At 46.8% G+C, this 20,252-nt stretch overlaps 2 protein-coding genes across 2 annotated transcripts in view; both read left to right on the top strand.

The window, feature by feature from the left end:
• The window catches only part of LOC130212238 (zinc finger protein 64-like), a 3,238-nt gene extending 937 nt beyond the window's left edge, over nucleotides 1-2,301 (top strand). Inside the window, exons 3-4 of the mRNA XM_056443432.1 lie at nucleotides 470-664; nucleotides 1,403-2,301. Of these exons, the coding sequence (XP_056299407.1) occupies nucleotides 492-664; nucleotides 1,403-1,997 (768 nt within the window). The 5' untranslated portion in view covers nucleotides 470-491 and the 3' untranslated portion in view covers nucleotides 1,998-2,301. The remainder of the gene's footprint in view (nucleotides 1-469; nucleotides 665-1,402) is intronic.
• Nucleotides 2,302-18,693: 16,392 nt separating this feature from the next.
• otud4 (OTU deubiquitinase 4) overlaps nucleotides 18,694-20,252 on the top strand; it is a 28,603-nt gene continuing 27,044 nt past the window's right edge. The window contains exons 1-2 of the mRNA XM_056443231.1: nucleotides 18,694-19,053; nucleotides 20,163-20,246. Coding sequence (XP_056299206.1) covers nucleotides 18,922-19,053; nucleotides 20,163-20,246 — 216 coding nt within the window. The 5' untranslated portion in view covers nucleotides 18,694-18,921. The remainder of the gene's footprint in view (nucleotides 19,054-20,162; nucleotides 20,247-20,252) is intronic.

The raw sequence follows: 20,252 nt of genomic DNA, 5'->3' as shown, positions 1-20,252 counted from the left end.
ACAACTTTATATTCCTCGTTTCATTTAATCTTTCATTTAATTTGACCTTTGTTAGTTGTCAGTTATTTGAGCTTTATTTCATGATATTTCTAATTATTTATTGTAAATTACCTTTTTTATAGGTGACTTTTAATTGAGCTTTATTTAGTTATATTTCGAATTATTTATTGTAAATAATTTTTTTATAGTGTGACTTTTAATTGAGCTTTATTTAGTTATATTTTTAATTATTTGTTGTAAATTATTTTTTATAGTGTGACTTTTAATTGAGCTTTATTTAGTTATATTTTTCATTTATTGTAAATTATTTTTTATCGTGTGACTTTTAATTGAGCTTTATTTAGTTATATTTTTAATTATTTATTGTAAATTATTTTTTATAGTGTGACTTTTAATTGAGCTTTATTTAGTTATATTTTAAATTATTTATTGATGTAATCAATACTAAACATCTGTTCTTCACCTCCAGGTGTCACGTGTGTGGCTTTGAGATGGAGGGGCGGAGCCTGTTCCAGAGTCACATGACGGACCACCGCCAATGGGAGCACGACTCCTTCTCGCTGCACTGCTGCTTGTGCGACCACTCGACCAATCAGGAGGCCGAGATGAGGGCTCACGCCCACACGCACCTGCAGGGGCTCCTGGGAGCCGAGGGAGAGACGAGGTGAGACAGATAGAAATGTGTTTATTGAGAAAAAATAGATTTGAATATTTACGTTAAGTGGATATTATTTACTGTGAATTTTTGCTCATAATCTTTTTTAAATATTACAATTCTAACTTAATTTTTTGAGGATTTCCCCCAAAAATATTCTCAAAATATAAAATTGTATTATTGTTAAATATATAAAAATATATTTAAAAAATAATTCTCAAAATATAAAATTGTATTATTCTCAAAATATAAACAAAATAATTCGTCAAAATATATATTTTTAAAAATTCTCACAATTTTAAAAACAATTATTCTCAAAATATATAAAAAAATTATTCTCAAAATATAAAATTGTATTATTCTTCAAAATATATAAAAAATTTATTTGTCAAAATTAATGTTTAAAATAATTCTCAAAATGTATTAAAAAATTATTCTCAAAATTAAAAAGAAAATGTATTCTCAAAATATATTTTTCTAAATCATTCTCAAAATGTAAGAAAAATTATTTGCAAAAAATCAAATGTTATTATTCTCAAAATAATATTACATTTTGTTATTCTCAAAATAAAAAATATATAAATTCTCAAAATATAAAAAATATATAAATTCTCAAAATATAAAAAATGTAAACCTCAAAATATAAAGATGTGTATTCTAAAAATGTACAAAATGATCCTAATCTTAATTAAATATGCGTGTTTTATTTTATCATGGACTATGTGTGCGTGCCCCCCCGCCCCCCAGATGCCCCGTCACCTCGTCCTCCGCCTCCCCGTCAGTTGCCGTGGCAACCCGTCCGGGGACCGCCGGCGCCTCGGAGCCTCACCGCTGCCGCATCTGCCAGAGGTCGTTTCCGGGGCAACAGGAGCTGCTGGTGCACTTCCAGGGTCATCGCCAGGGCAACCAGTACCGCTGCGACCGCTGCGGTCACCTGACGCGCACCGCCAACAAGCTGGTGGAGCACGTGCGCGTGCACACGGGCGAGCGGCCCTTCACCTGCGACCTCTGCCCCTACAGCGCCAAGCGCAGGGACAGCCTGCGCCTGCACTGCAAGGTCAAGCACCCGGGCCACGCCCACCGCGCCCACGTGGGCGGCGACCAGCTCTCGAACAAACACCTGCAGCGGCTGCACACCGCCTCCTGCTCCTCCTCCCTCCCTCCTCTTCATCCCTCGCTCTCCCACCGGGCCGGGTGGAGGGACTTGTCTCCTCTGCTCCCCATCACCACGCTCATCTCCCTGAAGCCACGCCCTCCTTCCTCCTCCTCTCCTTCGTCCTCCTCGTCTTCCTCCTCTAAAAACTCCTTCCTCGGTTACCTCGGCCTGACACCTCCTTTGTGAAAGCTTCTTTTCTCCTCTCTTTGTCTCCTCCTCCCTTTTCCTCTTCTATCCATCTTCTTCTTGTTTCGTTGTTTCTTCTTCTCTCCTCCTGTTCTATCTTCCTCTACTCTCCTTCCCCATCACCCTCCTCTTCTCCTCCTCTCCCACCCTTCTTGTCTCCTCCCTCTGCTATCCACCCTCTCTGCCTCTCCTCTTCTTTCTTATTCTCTTCTTTCTCCCTCCCCTCTGTTCCTTGTCTCCTCCTCCTCCCTTCCTTCTCCTCTTCTCTTTACCCTCTCTGCCTATCCCCTTGTTTCTTCTCCTCTTCTTTTCTCTCTTCTCATTCTCCTGTTTATTCTTCTCCTCCTCTCCCTCTCCCACCCTCTTGCCCTTGTCTCCTCCCCCTCCCCTCTTCCTCCTCTTCTCTCCACCCTCTCTGCCTTTCCTCTTGTTTCTTCTTCTCTCCTCTTCTCTCTCACCCTCCATTCCTTATCTCCTCCTCCCCTCTCTTGTTCCTAGTTTCTTTGTCTCCTCCTCCTCTTCCTCTTCCTCCTCCTCATGATGTTGCATCCTGCTCGTGTTTCTCTGCTTTGAGTCCTGAACTCTATTTAACTTATTTATTGATGTCGCTCTCATCCTCCAGGAACTTGTTTATTATTATGATCCTTTATTAAGGATCCTTTGTGATCCAGTATTAAGGATCCTTTATGAGGGATCCTTTATTAAGGATCATTTGTGATCCTTTATTAGGGATCCTTTATGAAGGATCCTTTATGATCCTTCATAAAGGATCCTTCCTCTTATATTTATTTTTTAAATTCAGAACCTTTTTCATTATCATTTAAAATGTAAGAACATAGTGAAAGTGACGTCTTTAAAATTTATATTTTTTATTCCAAAAATAAAATAAGCAAATATTCACATCTGAGGATCTTGAAAATAAATCAATCCATGGATCCTGAAAGTTGTTCCTTATTAATTTAATTAATAGTAATCATTAATAATCAATGAGTCTTCTGTTTTTATTGATTGGGGTTTCTGGAGGACGCTGATGATATTTTTAATATTTGTGTTGTGTATTGATAATGTGTTTGTTTACACAAACAAAATGTCTCGATTTAAAAGTTGCACTTAAAAAAAGTCATTTTAGAATCGTGTTCTTTTCAATCGTTAAAGAATTTATATTTTACTGAGTATTATTTATTGAAAAACTGATTTGTACGCACAACTGAAGTAATTCATCCTCTGGATTTAAAATCACAAAATCAACAAACTCCTTTCTACACATCGGCCACCAGCTGATTATAAATTATTAATGTTTTATTAGTTGCATTAGTTGTAGTTAAACGTAAAAATAACTGAAGAAAATGTAAAAATAATTTATTGGTGACGAAGTATCAAGTCTTTCTTTAAAAACATATAGAATGGATTTATATAATCTAAATGTTTAAATACATTAAATAAATAAAAAAGAATGGATTTATGTTATCTACATCAAATATAAGTGGGTATTTTATTTTGGCGGGGCAGCTTTGCCCCCAAGCTTTTTATCTTCATATTCTGCAGAATAGTGATAACAAAGAAATTGTGCCAAAATCTTAAAAAAAGTTAATTAAATCCAGAGCGCAAATAACTACAATGTGCACATTTATTTATTGTTGTTGTTGTTGTTTTCTTTAAGCTGGAGCTCATCTGTCGCATGTAACTTGAACGCAGCATCAAACCCGCGAGCCGACTGGAGGCGGAGCTTCAATCAAACGTCGGGAGCCGCAGACGTTCTTCTTCTTCTTCTTCTTCTTCTTCTTTCAATGTGCAACCGAACGCCTCACAGTAACGTCATAGTGATGTCAAAGTGACGTCACAGTGAAGGCGTTCGGCCACTAGAGGGCGGTGAAGACGTGCCGCCGCTCTAATAGCTGCAGAAGAAGAAGAACGGAGACGTCCGCTTCCTAAAATATGAACGGATCAATCGTGTTTTTTATATTCATATTTAAAGTTTCCAAAATGACACAGAAACACGGCGAGAAATGATTAAAAAACAGATTTAAAAATATTTTTCTGTATTTATGACTCATATTGCTTGATTCTACCTGTGATGTAGATACATCACATATATGTGTATATATACACATATGTGTATATATAGTGATTATTATTAGCAGCTTACAGTTGATTCGCCGTCGTCGCACTAAAGGTGAATTCACCGCCTTGTAAAAACTAATTTGCACATAAGGAATAAACATTTAATGAAACGGTTCTCGTTGTGTCTGTTGAGGATTACGCAACACGCGGCTCCCGACCCACTGGGAGTACTACGAGGAGTACTACGAGCACTACGAGGAGTACTACGAGTACTACTACGAGTACTACGAGCAGCACTACGAGTACTACGAGCAGTACTACGAGGAGTACTACGAGTACTACGAGCACTACTACGGTGCACTACGTAATGCAGTACCACGTAGTACTACGAGTGCTACTCAGCACCACGAGCAGTACCACAGTGCTACCACGAGGAGTACTCACAGTACTACGAGTAGTACTACTACGAGCAGTACTACGAGCAGTACTACGAGCAGTACTACGAGCAGTACTACGAGCAGTACTACGAGCAGTACTACGAGCAGTACTACGAGCAGTACTACGATCAGTACTACTCACCACTCGGAGCTTTGAGTCGTATAAAAACAGAATCAGTTAAAATGACATAAAGTGCATTAGAGGAGGAGAAGGAAAGTGAGCGTTTCAAAGAGGAACCGGGGATGAAGGTCACTCCTCACACTCCTCAAACGAGTGGGAGGAGAAGTGTCAGTCACCATGGGTCCCCCCCCTGCTGTTGTGTTGCCACGGTTACTTAGCATGTTGTAGGTCTCCATGGCGGCGGGCGGAGAGGAGCTTCTGCACGCCGTCCAATCATCAAGCGGCATGACAAACATGTGATATGGAGGTCAGTGTTAGATCTGGTTAAATGGCATCAGAGGAGAGAAAGAATGAAGAGGGAAGGAGGTGATATGGAGGTCAGTGTTAGATCTGGTTAAAAGAGGAGAGAGAGGGGTGAAAGAAGGAAGAGGAGGTGAAGGAGGGTGAAAGAAGGAAAGAGGAGGGTGAAGGAGAGGTGAAAGAAGGAAAGAGGAGGTGAAGGAGAGGTGAAAGGAAAGAGGAGGTGAAAGAAGGAGAGGAGGAGGGTGAAAGAAGGAAAGAGGAGGAAGGAGGGGTGAAAGAAAAGGAGGAGGGAGAAGGAGAGGTGAGGAGGAGGAGGAAGGAGAGGGGAAAGAAGGAAAGAGGAGGGAAGGAGAGGTGAAGAAGGAGAGAGGTGAGAGGTGAAAGAAGGAAAGAGGAGGGTGAGGAGGGGTGAAAGAAGGAAGAGGAGGTGAAGGAGAGGGTGAAAGAAGGAAAGAGGAGGTGAAGGAGAGGGTGAAAGAAGGAAAGAGGAGGAGGTGAAGGAGAGGGGTGAAAGAAAGAAGGAGGTGAAGGAGAGGGAAAGAAGGAAGGAGGAGAGAGGGGTGAAAGAAGGAAGAGGAGGGGTGAAAGAGAAGAAGGAAAGAGGAGGTGAAGGAGAGGGGTGAAAGAAGGAAGGAGGTGAAGGAGGGGTGAAAGAAGGAAAGAGGAGGAAGGAGAGGGTGAAAGAAGGAAAGAGGTGAGGAGAGGTGAAAGAAGGAAAGAGGAGGAGGTGAAGGAGAGGTGAAAGAAAAGAGGAGGAGGTGGAGGAGAGGGGTGAAAGAAGGAAAGAGGAGGAGGTGAAGGAGAGGGAAAGAAGGAAAGAGGAGGTGAAGGAGAGGGGTGAAGAAGGAAAGAGGAGGAGGTGAAGGAGAGGGGTGAAAGAAGGAAGAGGAGGTGAAGGAGAGGGTGAAAGAAGGAAGAGGAGGAGGTGAAGGAGAGGTGAAGAAGGAAAGAGGAGGAGGTGAATGAGAGGGGTGAAAGAAGGAAAGAGGAGGAGGTGAAGGAGAGGTGAAAGAAGGAAAGAGGAGGAGGAAGGAGAGGGGTGAAAGAAGGAAAGAGGAGGAGGTGAAGGAGAGGGTGAAAGAAGGAAGAGGAGGAGGTGAAGGAGAGGGTGAAAGAAGGAAAGAGGAGGTGAAGGAGAGGTGAAAGAAGGAAAGAGGAGGAGGAAGGTGAAGGAAAGAGGAGGAGGTGAAGGAGAAAGGGAAAGAGGAGGAGGTGAAGGAGAGAGGTGAAAGAAGGAAAGAGGAGGAGGTGAAGGAGAGAGGTGAAAGAAGGAAAGAGGAGGAGGTGAAGGAGAGGGAAAGAAGGAAAGAGGGAGGTGAAGGAGGGAGGTGAAGGAGAGGGGTGAAAGAAGGAAGAGGAGGAGGTGAAGGAGAGGAGTGAAAGAAGGAAAGAGGAGGAGGTGAAAGAAGGAAAGAGGAGGAGGTGAAGGAGAGAGGTGAAAGAAGGAAAGAGGAGGAGGTGAAGGAGAGGTGAAAAGAAGGAGGAGGAGGTGAAGGAGAGAGGTGAAAGAAGGAAAGAGGAGGAGGTGAAGGAGAGGGGTGAAAGAAGGAAAGAGGAGGAGGTGAAGGAGAGGGGTGAAAGAAGGAAAGAGGAGGAGGTGAAGGAGAGAGGTGAAAGAAGGAAAGAGGAGGAGGTGAAGGAGAGAGGTGAAAGAAGGAAAGAGGAGGTGAAGGAGAGGGGTGAAAGAAGGAAAGAGGAGGTGAAGGAGAGAGGTGAAAGAAGGAAAGAGGAGGTGAAGGAGAGGGTGAAAGAAGGAAAGAGGAGGAGGTGAAGGAGAGGGGTGAAAGAAGGAAAGAGGAGGAGGTGAAGGAGAGAGGTGAAAGAAGGAAAGAGGAGGAGGTGAAGGAGAGGGGTGAAAGAAGGAAAGAGGAGGAGGTGAAGGAGAGGAGTGAAAGAAGGAAAGAGGAGGAGGTGAAGGAGAGAGGTGAAAGAAGGAAAGAGGATGAGGAGGAGAGGGGTGAAAGAAGGAAAGGAGGAGGTGAAGGAAAGAGGAGGTGGAAAGAGGAGGTGAAGGAGAGGGGTGAAAGAAGGAAAGAGGAGGAGGAGGTGAAGGAGAGGGGTGAAAGAAGGAAAGAGGAGGAGGTGAAGGAGAGGGGTGAAAGAAGGAAAGAGGAGGAGGTGAAGGAGAGGGTGAAAGAAGGAAAGAGGAGAGAGGTGAAAGAAGGAGAGGAGGAGGTGAAGGAGAGGGGTGAAAGAAGGAAAGAGGAGGAGGTGAAGGAGAGGAGTGAAAGAAGGAAAGAGGAGGAGGTGAAGGAGAGAGGTGAAAGAAGGAAAGAGGAGGAGGAGGTGAAGGAGAGGGGTGAAAGAAGGAAAGAGGAGGAGGAGGTGAAGGGAAAGAGGAAAGAGGAAGGAGAGGTGAAAGAAGGAAGAGGAGGAGAAGGAGAGGGTGAAAGAAGGAAAGAGGAGAGGAGGTGAAGGAGAGGGTGAAAGAAGGAAAGAGGAGGAGGTGAAGGAGAGGTGAAAGAAGGAAGAGGAGGAGGAGGAGAGGAGAGGGTGAAAGAAGGAAAGAGGAGGAGGTGAAGGAGAGGGGTGAAAGAAGGAAAGAGGAGGAGGAGGAAGGAGAGGTGAAAGAAGGAAAGGAGGAGGTGAAGGAGAGGTGAAAGAAGGAAAGAGGAGGAGGAAGGAGAGGGTGAAAGAAGGAAAGAGGAGGAGGTGAAGGAGAGGTGAAAGAAGGAAAGAGGAGGAGGAGGAGAGGTGAAAGAAGGAAAGAGGAGGAGGTGAAGGAGAGGGGTGAAAGAAGGAAAGAGGAGGGGAGAGGAGAGAAAGAATGAAGAGGGAAGGAGGTGAAGGAGAGGAGTGAAAGAAGGAAAGAGGAGGAGGTGAAGGAGAGAGGTGAAAGAAGGAAAGAGGAGGAGGTGAAGGAGAGGTGAAAGAAGGAAAGAGGAGGAGGGGTGAAGGAGAGGGGTGAAAGAAGGAAAGGAGGAGGTGAAGGAGAGGTGAAAGAAGGAAAGAGGAGGAGGAGGAGGAGGTGAAGGAGAGGGGTGAAAGAAGGAAAGAGGAGGAGGAGGGGTGAAAGAAGGAAAGAGGAGGAGGTGAAGGAGAGGGGTGAAAGAAGGAAAGAGGAGAAGGAGAGGGGTGAAAGAAGGAAAGAGGAGGAGGAGGTGAAGGAGAGGGGTGAAAGAAGGAAAGAGGAGGAGGTGAAGGAGAGGGGTGAAAGAAGGAAAGAGAGGTGAAGGAGAGGGTGAAAGAAGGAAAGAGGAGGAGGTGAAGGAGAGGGTGAAAGAAGGAAAGAGGAGGAGGAAGGAGAGGTGAAAGAAGGAAAGAGGATGAGGAGGAGAGGGGTGAAAGAAGGAAAGGAGGAGGTGAAGGAGAGGGGTGAAAGAAGGAAAGAGGAGGAGGTGAAGGAGAGGTGAAAGAAGGAAAGAGGAGGAGGTGAAGGAGAGGGTGAAAGAAGGAAAGAGGAGGAGGTGAAGGAGAGCGGTGAAAGAAGGAAAGAGGAGGTGAAGGAGAGGGGTGAAAGAAGGAAAGAGGAGGAGGAGGAGAGGGGTGAAAGAAGGAAAGAGGAGGAGGTGAAAGAAGGAAAGAAGGAGGAGGTGAAGGAGAGGTGAAAGAAGGAAAGAGGAGGTGAAGGAGAGGGGTGAAAGAAGGAAAGAGGAGGTGAAGGAGAGGAAAGGAGGGAAGAGGAGGTGAAGGAGAGGGTGAAAGAAGGAAAGAGGAGGAGGTGAAGGAGGTGAAAGAAGGAAAGAGGAGGAGGAGGAGAGGTGAAAGAAGGAAGAGGAGGAGGTGAAGAGAGGTGAAAGAAGGAAGAGGAGGAGGTGAAGGAGAGGGTGAAAGAAGGAAAGAGGAGGAGGAGGAGAGGTGAAAGAAGGAGGAGGAGAGGTGAAGGAGAGGTGAAAGAAGGAAAGAGGAGGAGGAGGAGAGAGGGTGAAAGAAGGAAAGAGGAGGAGGTGAAGGAGAGGTGAAAGAAGGAAAGAGGAGGAGGTGAAGGAGAGAGGTGAAAGAAGGAAGAGGAGGAGGTGAAGGAGAGAGGTGAAAGAAGGAAAGAGGAGGAGGTGAAGAGAGGAGGAGGTGAGGAGGAGGAAGGAGAGGGTGAAAGAAGGAAAGAGGAGGAGGTGAAGGAGAGGTGAAAGAAGGAAAGAGGAGGAGGTGAAGGGAGAGGGGAAAGAAGGAAAGAGGAGGAGGTGAAGGAGAGGGGTGAAAGAAGGAAAGAGGAGGAGGAAAGAGGAGGAAAGAAGGAAAGAGGAGGAGGAGGTGAAGGAGAGGTGAAAGAAGGAAAGAGGAGGAGGTGAAGGAGAGGGGTGAAAGAAGGAAAGAGGAGGAGGTGAAGGAGAGGGGTGAAAGAAGGAAAGAGGAGGTGAAGGAGAGGGTGAAAGAAGGAAAGGAGGAGGTGAAGGAGAGGGAAGAAGGAAAGAGGAGGAGGTGAAGGAGAGGGTGAAAGAAGGAAAGAGGAGGAGGAGGTGAGGAGAGGGTGAAAGAAGGAAAGAGGAGGAGGTGAAGGAGGGGTGAAAGAAGGAAAGAGGAGGAGGGAAGGAGAGGGGTGAAAGAAGGAAAGAGGAGGAGGAGGAGAGAGGGTGAAAGAAGGAAAGAGGAGGAGGAGGTGAAGGAGAGGGTGAAAGAAGGAAAGAGGAGGAGGTGAAGGAGAGGGGTGAAAAGAAGAGGAGGTGAAGAGGAGGTGAAGAAGGAAGAGGAGGAGGTGAAGGAGAGAGGTGAAAGAAGAGGAGGAGGTGAAGGAGAGGGGAAAGAAGGAAAGAGGAGGAGGTGAAGGAGAGGAAGAAGGAAGAGGAGGAGGTGAAGGAGAGGTGAAAGAAGGAAAGAGGAGGAGGAGGTGAAGGAGAGGTGAAAGAAGGAAGAGGAGGAGGAGGAGAGGGTGAAAGAAGGAAAGAGGAGGAGGTGAAGGAGAGGGTGAAAGAAGGAAAGAGGAGGAGGAAGGAGAGGTGAAAGAAGGAAAGTGGAGGAGGAGGAGGTGAAGGAGGAGAGGGTGAAAGAAGGAAAGAGGAGGAGGTGAAGGAGAGAGGTGAAAGAAGGAAAGAGGAGGAGGTGAAGGAGAGAGGTGAAAGAAGGAAAGAGGAGGTGAAGGAGAGAGGTGAAAGAAGGAAAGAGGAGGTGAAGGAGAGCGGTGAAAGAAGGAAAGAAGGTGAGGAGGAAGAAGGAAAGAGGAGGTGAAGGAGAGGAAAGAAGGAAGAGGAGGTGAAGGAGAGGGGTGAAAGAAGGAAAGAGGAGGAGGAGGTAAAGAGAGGAGGAGAGGAGAGAAAGAAGGAAAGAGGAGGAGGTGAAGGAGAGGAAAGAAGGAAAGAGGAGAGGAGGAGGTGAAAGAAGGAGGAGGAGGTGAAGGAGAGGGTGAAGAAGGAAAGAGGAGGAGGTGAAGGAGAGGTGAAAGAAGGAAAGAGGAGGTGAAGGAGAGGGGTGAAAGAAGGAAAGAGGAGGAGGTGAAGGAGAGAGGTGAAAGAAGGAAAGAGGAGGTGAAGGAGAGAGGTGAAAGAAGGAAAGAGGAGGAGGTGAAGGAGAGGGGTGAAAGAAGGAAAGAGGAGGAGGTGAAGGAGAGGAGTGAAAGAAGGAAAGAGGAGGTGAAGGAGAGGAGTGAAAGAAGGAAAGAGGAGGTGAAGGAGAGGGGTGAAAGAAGGAAAGAGGATGAGGTGAAGGAGAGGGTGAAAGAAGGAAAGAGGAGGAGGTGAAGGAGAGGGTGAAAGAAGGAAAGAGGAGGTGAAGGAGAGGGGAAAGAAGGAAAGAGAGGTGAAGGAGAGGTGAAAGAAGGAAGAGAGGAGGAGGTGAAAGAGGAGGAGGTGAAGGAGAGGAGAAAGAAGGAAAGAGGAGGAGGTGAAGGAGAGGTGAAAGAAGGAAAGAGGAGGAGGTGAAGGAGAGAGGTGAAAGAAGGAAAGAGGAGGTGAAGGAGAGGGGTGAAAGAAGGAAAGAGGAGGAGGTGAAGGAGAGGGGTGAAAGAAGGAAAGAGGAGGAGGTGAAGGAGAGAGGAAAGAAGGAAAGAGGAGGAGGTGAAGGAGAGAGGTTAAAGAAGGAAAGAGGAGGAGGTGAAGGAGAGAGGTGAAAGAAGGAAAGAGGAGGAGGTGAAGGAGAGGAGTTAAAGAAGGAAAGAGGAGAGGAGGTGAAGGAGAGGTGAAGGAAGGAAAGAGGAGGAGGTGAAGGAGAGGAGTGAAAGAAGGAAAGAGGAGGTGAAGGAGAGGGGTGAAAGAAGGAAAGAGGAGGTGAAGGAGAGGGGTGAAAGAAGGAAAGAGGAGGTGAAGGAGAGAGGTGAAAGAAGGAAAGAGGAGGAGGTGAAGGAGAGGGTGAAAGAAGGAAAGAGGAGGAGGAAGGAGAGGTGAAAGAAGGAAAGAGGAGGAGGTGAAGGAGAGAGGTGAAAGAAGGAAAGAGGAGGAGGTGAAGGAGAGGGTGAGAAGGAAAGAGGAGGAGGAAGGAGAGGTGAAAGAAGGAAAGAGGAGGTGAAGGAGAGGGGAAAGAAGGAGGAGGAGGTGAAGGAGAGGGGTGAAAGAAGGAAAGAGGAGGAGGAGAGGGGTGAAAGAAGGAAAGAGGAGGTGAAGGAGAGAGGTGAAAGAAGGAAAGAGGAGGAGGTGAAGGAGAGGAGTGAAAGAAGGAAAGAGGAGGTGAAGGAGAGGTGAAAGAAGGAAAGAGGATGAGGAGGAGAGGGGAAAGAAGGAAAGAGGAGGTGAAGGAGAGAGGTGAAAGAAGGAAAGAGGAGGTGAAGGAGAGGGGTGAAAGAAGGAAAGAGGAGGAGGAGGAGAGGGGTGAAAGAAGGAAGAGGAGGAGGTGAAGGAGAGGGTGAAAGAAGGAAAGAGGAGGAGGTGAAGGAGAGGGTGAAAGAAGGAAAGAGGAGGAGGAGAGAGGGGAGAAAGAAGGAAAGAGGAGGAGGTGAAGGAGAGGGTGAAAGAAGGAAAGAGGAGGTGAAGGAGAGGGGTGAAAGAAGGAAAGAGGAGGAGTGAAGGAGAGAGGTGAAAGAAGGAAAGAGGAGGAGGTGAAGGAGAGGTGAAAGAAGGAAAGAGGAGGAGGTGAAGGAGAGAGGAAAGAAGGAAAGAGGAGGAGGTGAAGGAGAGGTGAAAGAAGGAAAGAGGAGGAGGTGAAGGAGAGAGGTGAAAGAAGGAAAGAGGAGGAGGTGAAAGAAGGAAAGAGGAGGAGGAGGTGAAGGAGAGGGGTGAAAGAAGGAAAGAGGAGGTGAAGGAGAGGGGTGAAAGAAGGAAAGAGGAGGAGGTGAAGGAGAGGGGTGAAAGAAGGAAAGAGGAGGAGGTGAAGGAGAGGGGTGAAAGAAGGAAAGAGGAGGAGGTGAAGGAGAGAGGTGAAAGAAGGAAAGAGGAGGTGAAGGAGATGGGTGAAAGAAGGAAAGAGGAGGAGGTGAAGGAGAGGGTGAAAGAAGGAAAGAGGAGGAGGTGAAGGAGAGGGGTGAAAGAAGGAAAGAGGAGGAGGTGAAGGAGAGGGGTGAAAGAAGGAAAGAGGAGGAGGTGAAGGAGAGGGGTGAAAGAAGGAAAGAGGAGGAGGTGAAGGAGAGAGGTGAAAGAAGGAAAGAGGAGGAGGTGAAGGAGAGAGGTGAAAGAAGGAAAGAGGAGGAGGAGGTGAAGGAGAAAGAAGGAAAGAGGAGGAGGTGAAGGAGAGGAGTGAAAGAAGGAAAGAGGAGGAGGTGAAGGAGAGAGGTGAAAGAAGGAAAGAGGAGGAGGTGAAGGAGAGGGGTGAAAGAAGGAAAGAGGAGGAGGTGAAGGAGAGGTGAAAGAAGGAAAGAGGAGGAGGAGGTGAAGGAGAGAGGTGAAAGAAGGAAAGAGGAGGAGGTGAAGGAGAGAGGTGAAAGAAGGAAAGAGGAGGAGGTGAAGGAGAGGAGTGAGAAAAGAGGAGGAGGTGAAGGAGAGAGGTGAAAGAAGGAAAGAGGAGGTGAAGGAGAGGGGTGAAAGAAGGAAAGAGGAGGAGGTGAAGGAGAGGGGTGAAAGAAGGAAAGAGGAGGAGGTGAAGGAGAGAGGTGAAAGAAGGAAAGAGGAGGAGGTGAAGGAGAGAGGTGAAAGAAGGAAAGAGGAGGAGGAGGTGAAGGAGAGGGGTGAAAGAAGGAAAGAGGAGGTGAAGGAGAGGTGAAAGAAGGAAAGAGGAGGTGAAGGAGAGGGGTGAAAGAAGGAAAGAGGAGGTGAAGGAGAGGGGTGAAAGAAGGAAAGAGGAGGAGGTGAAGGAGAGGGGTGAAAGAAGGAAAGAGGAGGAGGTGAAGGAGAGGGGTGAAAGAAGGAAAGAGGAGGAGGTGAAGGAGAGGAGTGAAAGAAGGAAAGAGGAGGAGGTGAAGGAGAGAGGTGAAAGAAGGAAAGAGGAGGAGGTGAAGGAGAGGAGTGAAAGAAGGAAAGAGGAGGAGGTGAAGGAGAGAGGTGAAAGAAGGAAAGAGGAGGAGGTGAAGGAGAGGGGTGAAAGAAGGAAAGAGGAGGAGGTGAAGGAGAGGGGTGAAAGAAGGAAAGAGGAGGAGGTGAAGGAGAGGGTGAAAGAAGGAAAGAGGAGGAGGTGAAGGAGAGGTGAAAGAAGGAAAGAGGAGGAGGTGAAGGAGAGGGTGAAAGAAGGAAAGAGGAGGAGGTGAAGGAGAGGTGAAAGAAGGAAGAGGAGGAGGTGAAGGAGAGGGGGAAAGAAGGAAAGAGGAGGAGGTGAAGGAGAGGTGAAAGAAGGAAAGAGGAGGTGAAGGAGAGGGTGAAAGAAGGAAAGAGGAGGTGAAGGAGAGGGTGAAAGAAGGAAGAGGAGGAGGTGAAGGAGAGGGGTGAAAGAAGGAAAGAGGAGGAGGTGAGAGAGGGGTGAAGGAAAGAGGAGGAGGTGAAGGAGAGGTGAAAGAAGGAAGAGGAGGAGGTGAAGGAGAGAGGTGAAAGAAGGAAAGAGGAGGAAGAGGAGGGGTGAAGGAGAGGGTGAAAGAAGGAAAGAGGAGGAGGTGAAGGAGAGGGTGAAAGAAGGAAGAGGAGGAGGAGAGAGGGTGAAGAAGGAAAGAGGAGGAGGTGAAGGAGAGGTGAAAGAAGGAAAGAGGAGGAGGTGAAGGAGAGGGTGAAAGAAGGAAAGAGGAGGTGAAGGAGAGAGGTGAAAGAAGGAAAGAGGAGGAGGTGAAGGAGAGGGTGAAAGAAGGAAAGAGGAGGAGGTGAAGGAGAGGGTGAAAGAAGGAAAGAGGAGGTGAAGGAGGGGTGAAAGAATGAAGAGGGAAGGAGGTGAAGGAGAGGAGTGAAAGAAGGAAAGAGGAGGAGGTGAAGGAGAGAGGTGAAAGAAGGAAAGAGGAGGAGGTGAAGGAGAGGGCTGAAAGAAGGAAAGAGGAGGAGGTGAAGGAGAGGGTGAAAGAATGAAGAGGGAAGGAGGTGAAGGAGAGGAGTGAAAGAAGGAAAGAGGAGGAGGTGAAGGAGAGGGGTGAAAGAAGGAAAGAGGAGGAGGAGGTGAAGGAGAGAGGTGAAAGAAGGAAAGAGGAGGAGGTGAAGGAGAGGGGTGAAAGAAGGAAAGAGGAGGAGGTGAAAGAAGGAAAGAGGAGGAGGTGAAGGAGAGAGGTGAAAGAAGGAAAGAGGAGGAGGTGAAGGAGAGAGGTGAAAGAAGGAAAGAGGAGGAGGTGAAGGAGAGAGGTGAAAGAAGGAAAGAGGAGGAGGTGAAGGAGAGGAGTGAAAGAAGGAAAGAGGAGGAGGTGAAGGAGAGGGGTGAAAGAAGGAAAGAGGAGGAGGTGAAGGAGAGAGGTGAAAGAAGGAAAGAGGAGGTGAAGGAGAGCGGTGAAAGAAGGAAAGAGGAGGTGAAGGAGAGCGGTGAAAGAAGGAAAGAGGAGGTGAAGGAGAGGGGTGAAAGAAGGAAAGAGGAGGAGGTGAAGGAGAGGGGTGAAAGAAGGAAAGAGGAGGAGGTGAAGGAGAGGGGTGAAAGAAGGAAAGAGGAGGTGAAGGAGAGGGGTGAAAGAAGGAAAGAGGAGGTGAAGGAGAGAGGTGAAAGAAGGAAAGAGGAGGTGAAGGAGAGGGGTGAAAGAAGGAAAGAGGAGGAGGAGGTGAAGGAGAGAGGTGAAAGAAGGAAAGAGGAGGAGGTGAAGGAGAGGGTGAAAGAAGGAAAGAGGAGGAGGTGAAGGAGAGGGGTGAAAGAAGGAAAGGAGGAGGTGAAGGAGAGGGGTGAAAGAAGGAAAGAGGAGGTGAAGGAGAGGGGTGAAAGAAGGAAAGAGGAGGAGGAGGTGAAGGAGAGGGGTGAAAGAAGGAAAGAGGAGGAGGTGAAGGAGAGGGGTGAAAGAAGGAAAGAGGAGGAGGTGAAGGAGAGGGGTGAAAGAAGGAAAGAGGAGGTGAAGGAGAGAGGTGAAAGAAGGAAAGAGGAGGTGAAGGAGAGGGTGAAAGAAGGAAAGAGGAGGTGAAGGAGAGGTGAAAGAAGGAAAGAGGAGGAGGTGAAGGAGAGAGGTGAAAGAAGGAAAGAGGAGGAGGTGAAGGAGAGAGGTGAAAGAAGGAAAGAGGAGGAAGGAAGGAAGAGAGGAGGAGGTGAGAGGAGGAAAGAAGGAGAGAGGTGAAAGAAGGAAAGAGGAGGAGGTGAAGGAGAGGGGTGAAAGAAGGAAAGAGGAGGTGAAGGAGAGGGGTGAAAGAAGGAAAGAGGAGGAGGTGAAGGAGAGAGGTGAAAGTAGGAAAGAGGAGGAGGTGAAGGAGAGGGGTGAAAGAAGGAAAGAGGAGGAGGAGGTGAAGGAGAGGGGTGAAAGAAGGAAAGAGGAGGAGGAGGAGAGGGGTGAAAGAAGGAAGAGGAGGTGAAGGAGAGAGGTGAAAGAAGGAAAGAGGAGGTGAAGGAGATGGGTGAAAGAAGGAAAGAGGAGGAGGAGGTGAAGGAGAGAGGTGAAAGAAGGAAAGAGGAGGAGGTGAAGGAGAGAGGTGAAAGAAGGAAAGAGGAGGAGGTGAAGGAGAGGGTGAAAGAAGGAAAGAGGAGGAGGTGAAGGAGGTGAAGAAAGGAAAGGAGGAGGTGAAGGAGAGGGGTGAAAGAAGGAAAGAGGAGGTGAAGGAGAGGGGTGAAAGAAGGAAAGAGGAGGAGGTGAAGGAGAGGGCTGAAAGAAGGAAAGAGGAGGAGGAGGTGAAGGAGAGAGGTGAAAGAAGGAAAGAGGAGGTGAAGGAGAGGAGTGAAAGAAGGAAAGAGGAGGTGAAGGAGAGGGGAAAGAAGGAAAGAGGAGGAGGTGAAGGAGAGAGGTGAAAGAAGGAAAGAGGAGGTGAAGGAGAGGGGTGAAAGAAGGAAAGAGGAGGAGGTGAAGGAAGGAAGGAAAGGAGGAGGTGAAGGAGAGGGGTGAAAGAAGGAAAGAGGAGGAGGTGAAGGAGAGGGGTGAAAGAAGGAAAGAGGAGGAGGTGAAGGAGAGGGGTGAAAGAAGGAAAGAGGAGGAGGTAAGAGAGGGTGAAAGAAGGAAAGAGGAGGGGTGAAAGAAGGAAAGAGGAGGTGAAGGAGAGGGGTGAAAGAAGGAAAGAGGAGGAGGTGAGGAGGAGAGGGGTGAAAGAAGGAAAGAGGAGGAGGTGAAGGAGAGCGGTGAAAGAAGGAAACAGGAGGAGGTGAAGGAGAGGGTGAAAGAAGGAAAGAGGAGGAGGTGAAGGAGAGGTGAAAGAAGGAAAGAGGAGGTGAAGGAGAGGGCTGAAAGAAGGAAAGAGGAGGTGAAGGAGAGGGGTGAAAGAAGGAAAGAGGAGGAGGTGAAGGAGAGGGCTGAAAGAAGGAAAGAGGAGGTGAAGGAGAGGGGTGAAAGAAGGAAAGAGGAGGAGGTGAAGGAGAAAGAAGGAAAGAGGAGGAGGAGGTGAAAGAAGGAAAGAGGAGGAGGAGGTGAAGGAGAGGGGTGAAAGAAGGAAAGAGGAGGAGGTGAAGGAGAGAGGTGAAAGAAGGAAAGAGGAGGAGGTGAAGGAGAGGGCTGAAAGAAGGAAAGAGGAGGAGGAGGTGAAGGAGAGAGGTGAAAGAAGTAAAGAGGAGGTGAAGGAGAGGGCTGAAAGAAGGAAAGAGGAGGAGGAGGTGAAGGAGAGGGGTGAAAGAAGGAAAGAGGAGGTGAAGGAGAGGGGTGAAAGAAGGAAAGAGGAGGAGGTGAAGGAGAGGGCTGAAAGAAGGAAAGAGGAGGAGGTGAAGGAGAGGGCTGAAAGAAGGAAAGAGGAGGTGAAGGAGAGGGGTGAAAGAAGGAAAGAGGAGGTGAAGGAGAGGGCTGAAAGAAGGAAAGAGGAGGAGGAGGTGAAGGAGAGGGGTGAAAGAAGGAAAGAGGAGGTGAAGGAGAGGGCTGAAAGAAGGAAAGAGGAGGTGAAGGAGAGGGGTGAAAGAAGGAAAGAGGAGGTGAAGGAGAGGGCTGAAAGAAGGAAAGAGGAGGTGAAGGAGAGGGGTGAAAGAAGGAAAGAGGAGGAGGTGAAGGAGAGAGGTGAAAGAAGGAAAGAGGAGGAGGTGAAGGAGAGAGGTGAAAGAAGGAAAGAGGAGGAGGTGAAGGAGAGAGGTGAAAGAAGGAAAGAGGAGGAGGTGAAGGAGAGGAGTGAAAGAAGGAAAGAGGAGGAGGTGAAGGAGAGGTGAAAGAAGGAAAGAGGAGGAGGTGAAGGAGAGAGGTGAAAGAAGGAAAGAGGAGGAGGTGAAGGAGAGGGGTGAAAGAAGGAAAGAGGAGGAGGTGAAGGAGAGAGGTGAAAGAAGGAAAGAGGAGGAGGTGAAGGAGAGAGGTGAAAGAAGGAAAGAGGAGGAGGTGAAGGAGAGGGGTGAAAGAAGGAAAGAGGAGGAGGTGAAGGAGAGGGCTGAAAGAAGGAAAGAGGAGGAGGTGAAGGAGAGGGGTGAAAGAAGGAAAGAGGAGGTGAAGGAGAGGGGTGAAAGAAGGAAAGAGGAGGTGAAGGAGAGGGGTGAAAGAAGGAAAGAGGAGGAGGTGAAGGAGAGAGGTGAAAGAAGGAAAGAGGAGGAGGTGAAGGAGAGGGGTGAAAGAAGGAAAGAGGAGGAGGTGAAGGAGAGGGGTGAAAGAAGGAAAGAGGAGGAGGTGAAGGAGAGGGGGGAAAGAAGGAAAGAGGAGGAGGTGAAGGAGAGAGGTGAAAGAAGGAAAGAGGAGGAGGTGGCGATCACTTTCTACTCCTGGTCAAAAGGTCAAAGCCTGAAGGATGACAGAGAATATACGTGCTCTTAAAGGGACAGTTGGCTGAATGACAATATGTTACATATATACATATATATGTATATATTCATATAAATAAATATTGATATCTAAAAATGCATATATTTTTAGATATATAAATATATATTTATATACAAATAAATAAATTGTATTTTCAAACAGTAACTAACAATTACTTAAATACAACTGAGGTAATTGTACCTAATTTGAGTATTGCAAAAAAAAACTGTATTTTACAGCTTTTGTTACTTTGCAGATTCAGATTATTGATACAAAATATAATTAACAGAAATGTAAATGATTATTTACACCTACTTTTACTTGTAATACAATATTTAGTTAGATATTTAAGTACTTCTTCCATCACCGTTTAACATAATTTGTTTCATTTACTCTTATTTTGTTGACCAACCGGAAGTGCTATGAAGCGCCTCGCCTAAATTGACGCCGATCAACCAGAAGGTTTATGATTATTTATATGTACTTGTGATACAATATGTACTCAAGTAAGATATTTAAGTACTTCTTCCACCACCGTTTAACTTTATTTGTCATTTAGACTCTTATTTTGTTGACCAACAGGAAGTGCTATGAAGCTCCTCGCCTAAGCTGACGCCGATCAACCGGAAGGTTTATGATTATTTATATGTACTTTTACTTGTGATAAAATATGTACTCAAGTAAGATATTTAAGTACTTCTTCCACCGCCGTTTAACTTTATTTGTCATTTAGACTCTTACTCTGTTGACCGACCGGAAGTGCTGTGACGCGTCCCGCCTAGCTCGACGCCGAGCGACCGGAAGAGGCGTGTCGCTAGCTGGGAGCTAAAGTTTGACGGCGCTACTTTCACTTTCAGGCAGCCGCGTCTCCGGAACGAGCTTCCTGGGAAGCGGAACCAGACGCCGCCGTGCTCGCGTCGCCCTCGTCGTGTTCACGTTGAACGCTCCTCGGCGCCGACGCATTCACGTGTAGCCGTTGGCGTGTCGTAGATTGCGGCTGTTAAAGCGCGCGCGGGTCGCGTCCGTTCACCAGCTCCGGGCAGCATGGACGGCGGCGGCGGGAGCGAGGAGAAGGGAGCCGAGAAACTCATGGACGACTACCTGAAGACGCTGGGCCTGCATCGCAAGAGGATCGCCAAGGACGGCTCGTGCCTGTTCAGGGCGGTCGCCGAGCAGGTGAGAGAAGTTTCCTACTCTCTTCCTGGTGCGAAGAAGAAGAAGAAGAAAAACACGAGACACGTGACGCGATCTAGGCTTGGTCCCGGCGCTGGGCTCGTGCGCCGTAATGTCAGCGCGAGGCTGACAGGCGCGCGCCGGACTGCACGCGCATATGAGCCGCTTCGACATCGAGCTGCTTCTGGAAAGAGTAAACAAACTAAATTAAACTCGTCGTGTAAATAATATAAATACAAATACTTCTGTAAATATAAACTAAATTAATCTCGTCGAGTAAATAATATAAATAAAAATACTTCTGGAAATCTAAACTAAATTAATCTCGTCGAGTAAATAATATAAATAAAAATACTTCTGAAAATATAAACTAAATTAATCTCGTCGAGTAAATAATATAAATAAAAATACTTCTGGAAATATAATATACTAAATTAAACTGGTGGTGTAAATATTATAAATACAAATACTTCTGTAAATATAAAATAAGCTAAATGGTTGTGTAAATAATATAAATAAAAATGCCTCTAAAAAATAATAAATATATTAATAAAATTGGTCCTGTAAAATATATAGAAATATAAATATAGCTGCTTCTGTACATATACAAATAAAACATCCTTTTAAAATAATATTTTATTTTAATACAAAGTGCGTCTCCTTGAAGATAAATAAAATTACACCAGTAGAGAAGGAAAGTGTTTTTAACATCGGGAAACAAGGAGAAGACATTTGCATATTATGCTAGTGTCTTGTACTTTTATTTAAAAGTTCTTTAGTCAACATGTGTACATGTACAGATTTCATAAATTGTCAATAAGAAAATACATTTAAACTTAACATGTTAGTGGCAACAGCAGAGAAGAAAAAAGCAGAATATATATAAAAAGGGACACTAGGGTATTTATGATGCAACAGCATTTAAAAAGAATTATTAAACTCTGTTGAAATAAATTAATAAAACATCCTCGTATATCCTTTCATAGCTAAACTCCACATGTAGGTCTCCAAGTGTTGCCTCTTACACTTCTAGAACACGCCCTGCAGGCCACCACTGGTGTCCCAAAGGAAACCCGCTCTTGTTGGTGACCTTTGACCTCTGACCCGTGTAGGTGCTGCACTGCCAGAGCCTCCACACCGAGGTGCGGGCCCAGTGCGTGGCGTTCCTGAAGGAGAACCGAGGCAGCTACGAGGCGGTGGGT

Source organism: Pseudoliparis swirei, chromosome 21 (assembly GCF_029220125.1).
Source record: "Pseudoliparis swirei isolate HS2019 ecotype Mariana Trench chromosome 21, NWPU_hadal_v1, whole genome shotgun sequence".
NCBI lineage: Eukaryota > Metazoa > Chordata > Actinopteri > Perciformes > Liparidae > Pseudoliparis > Pseudoliparis swirei.
The sequence above is the reverse complement of the archived record's forward strand: the minus strand, read 5'-3'. Positions and strand labels throughout refer to the sequence as shown.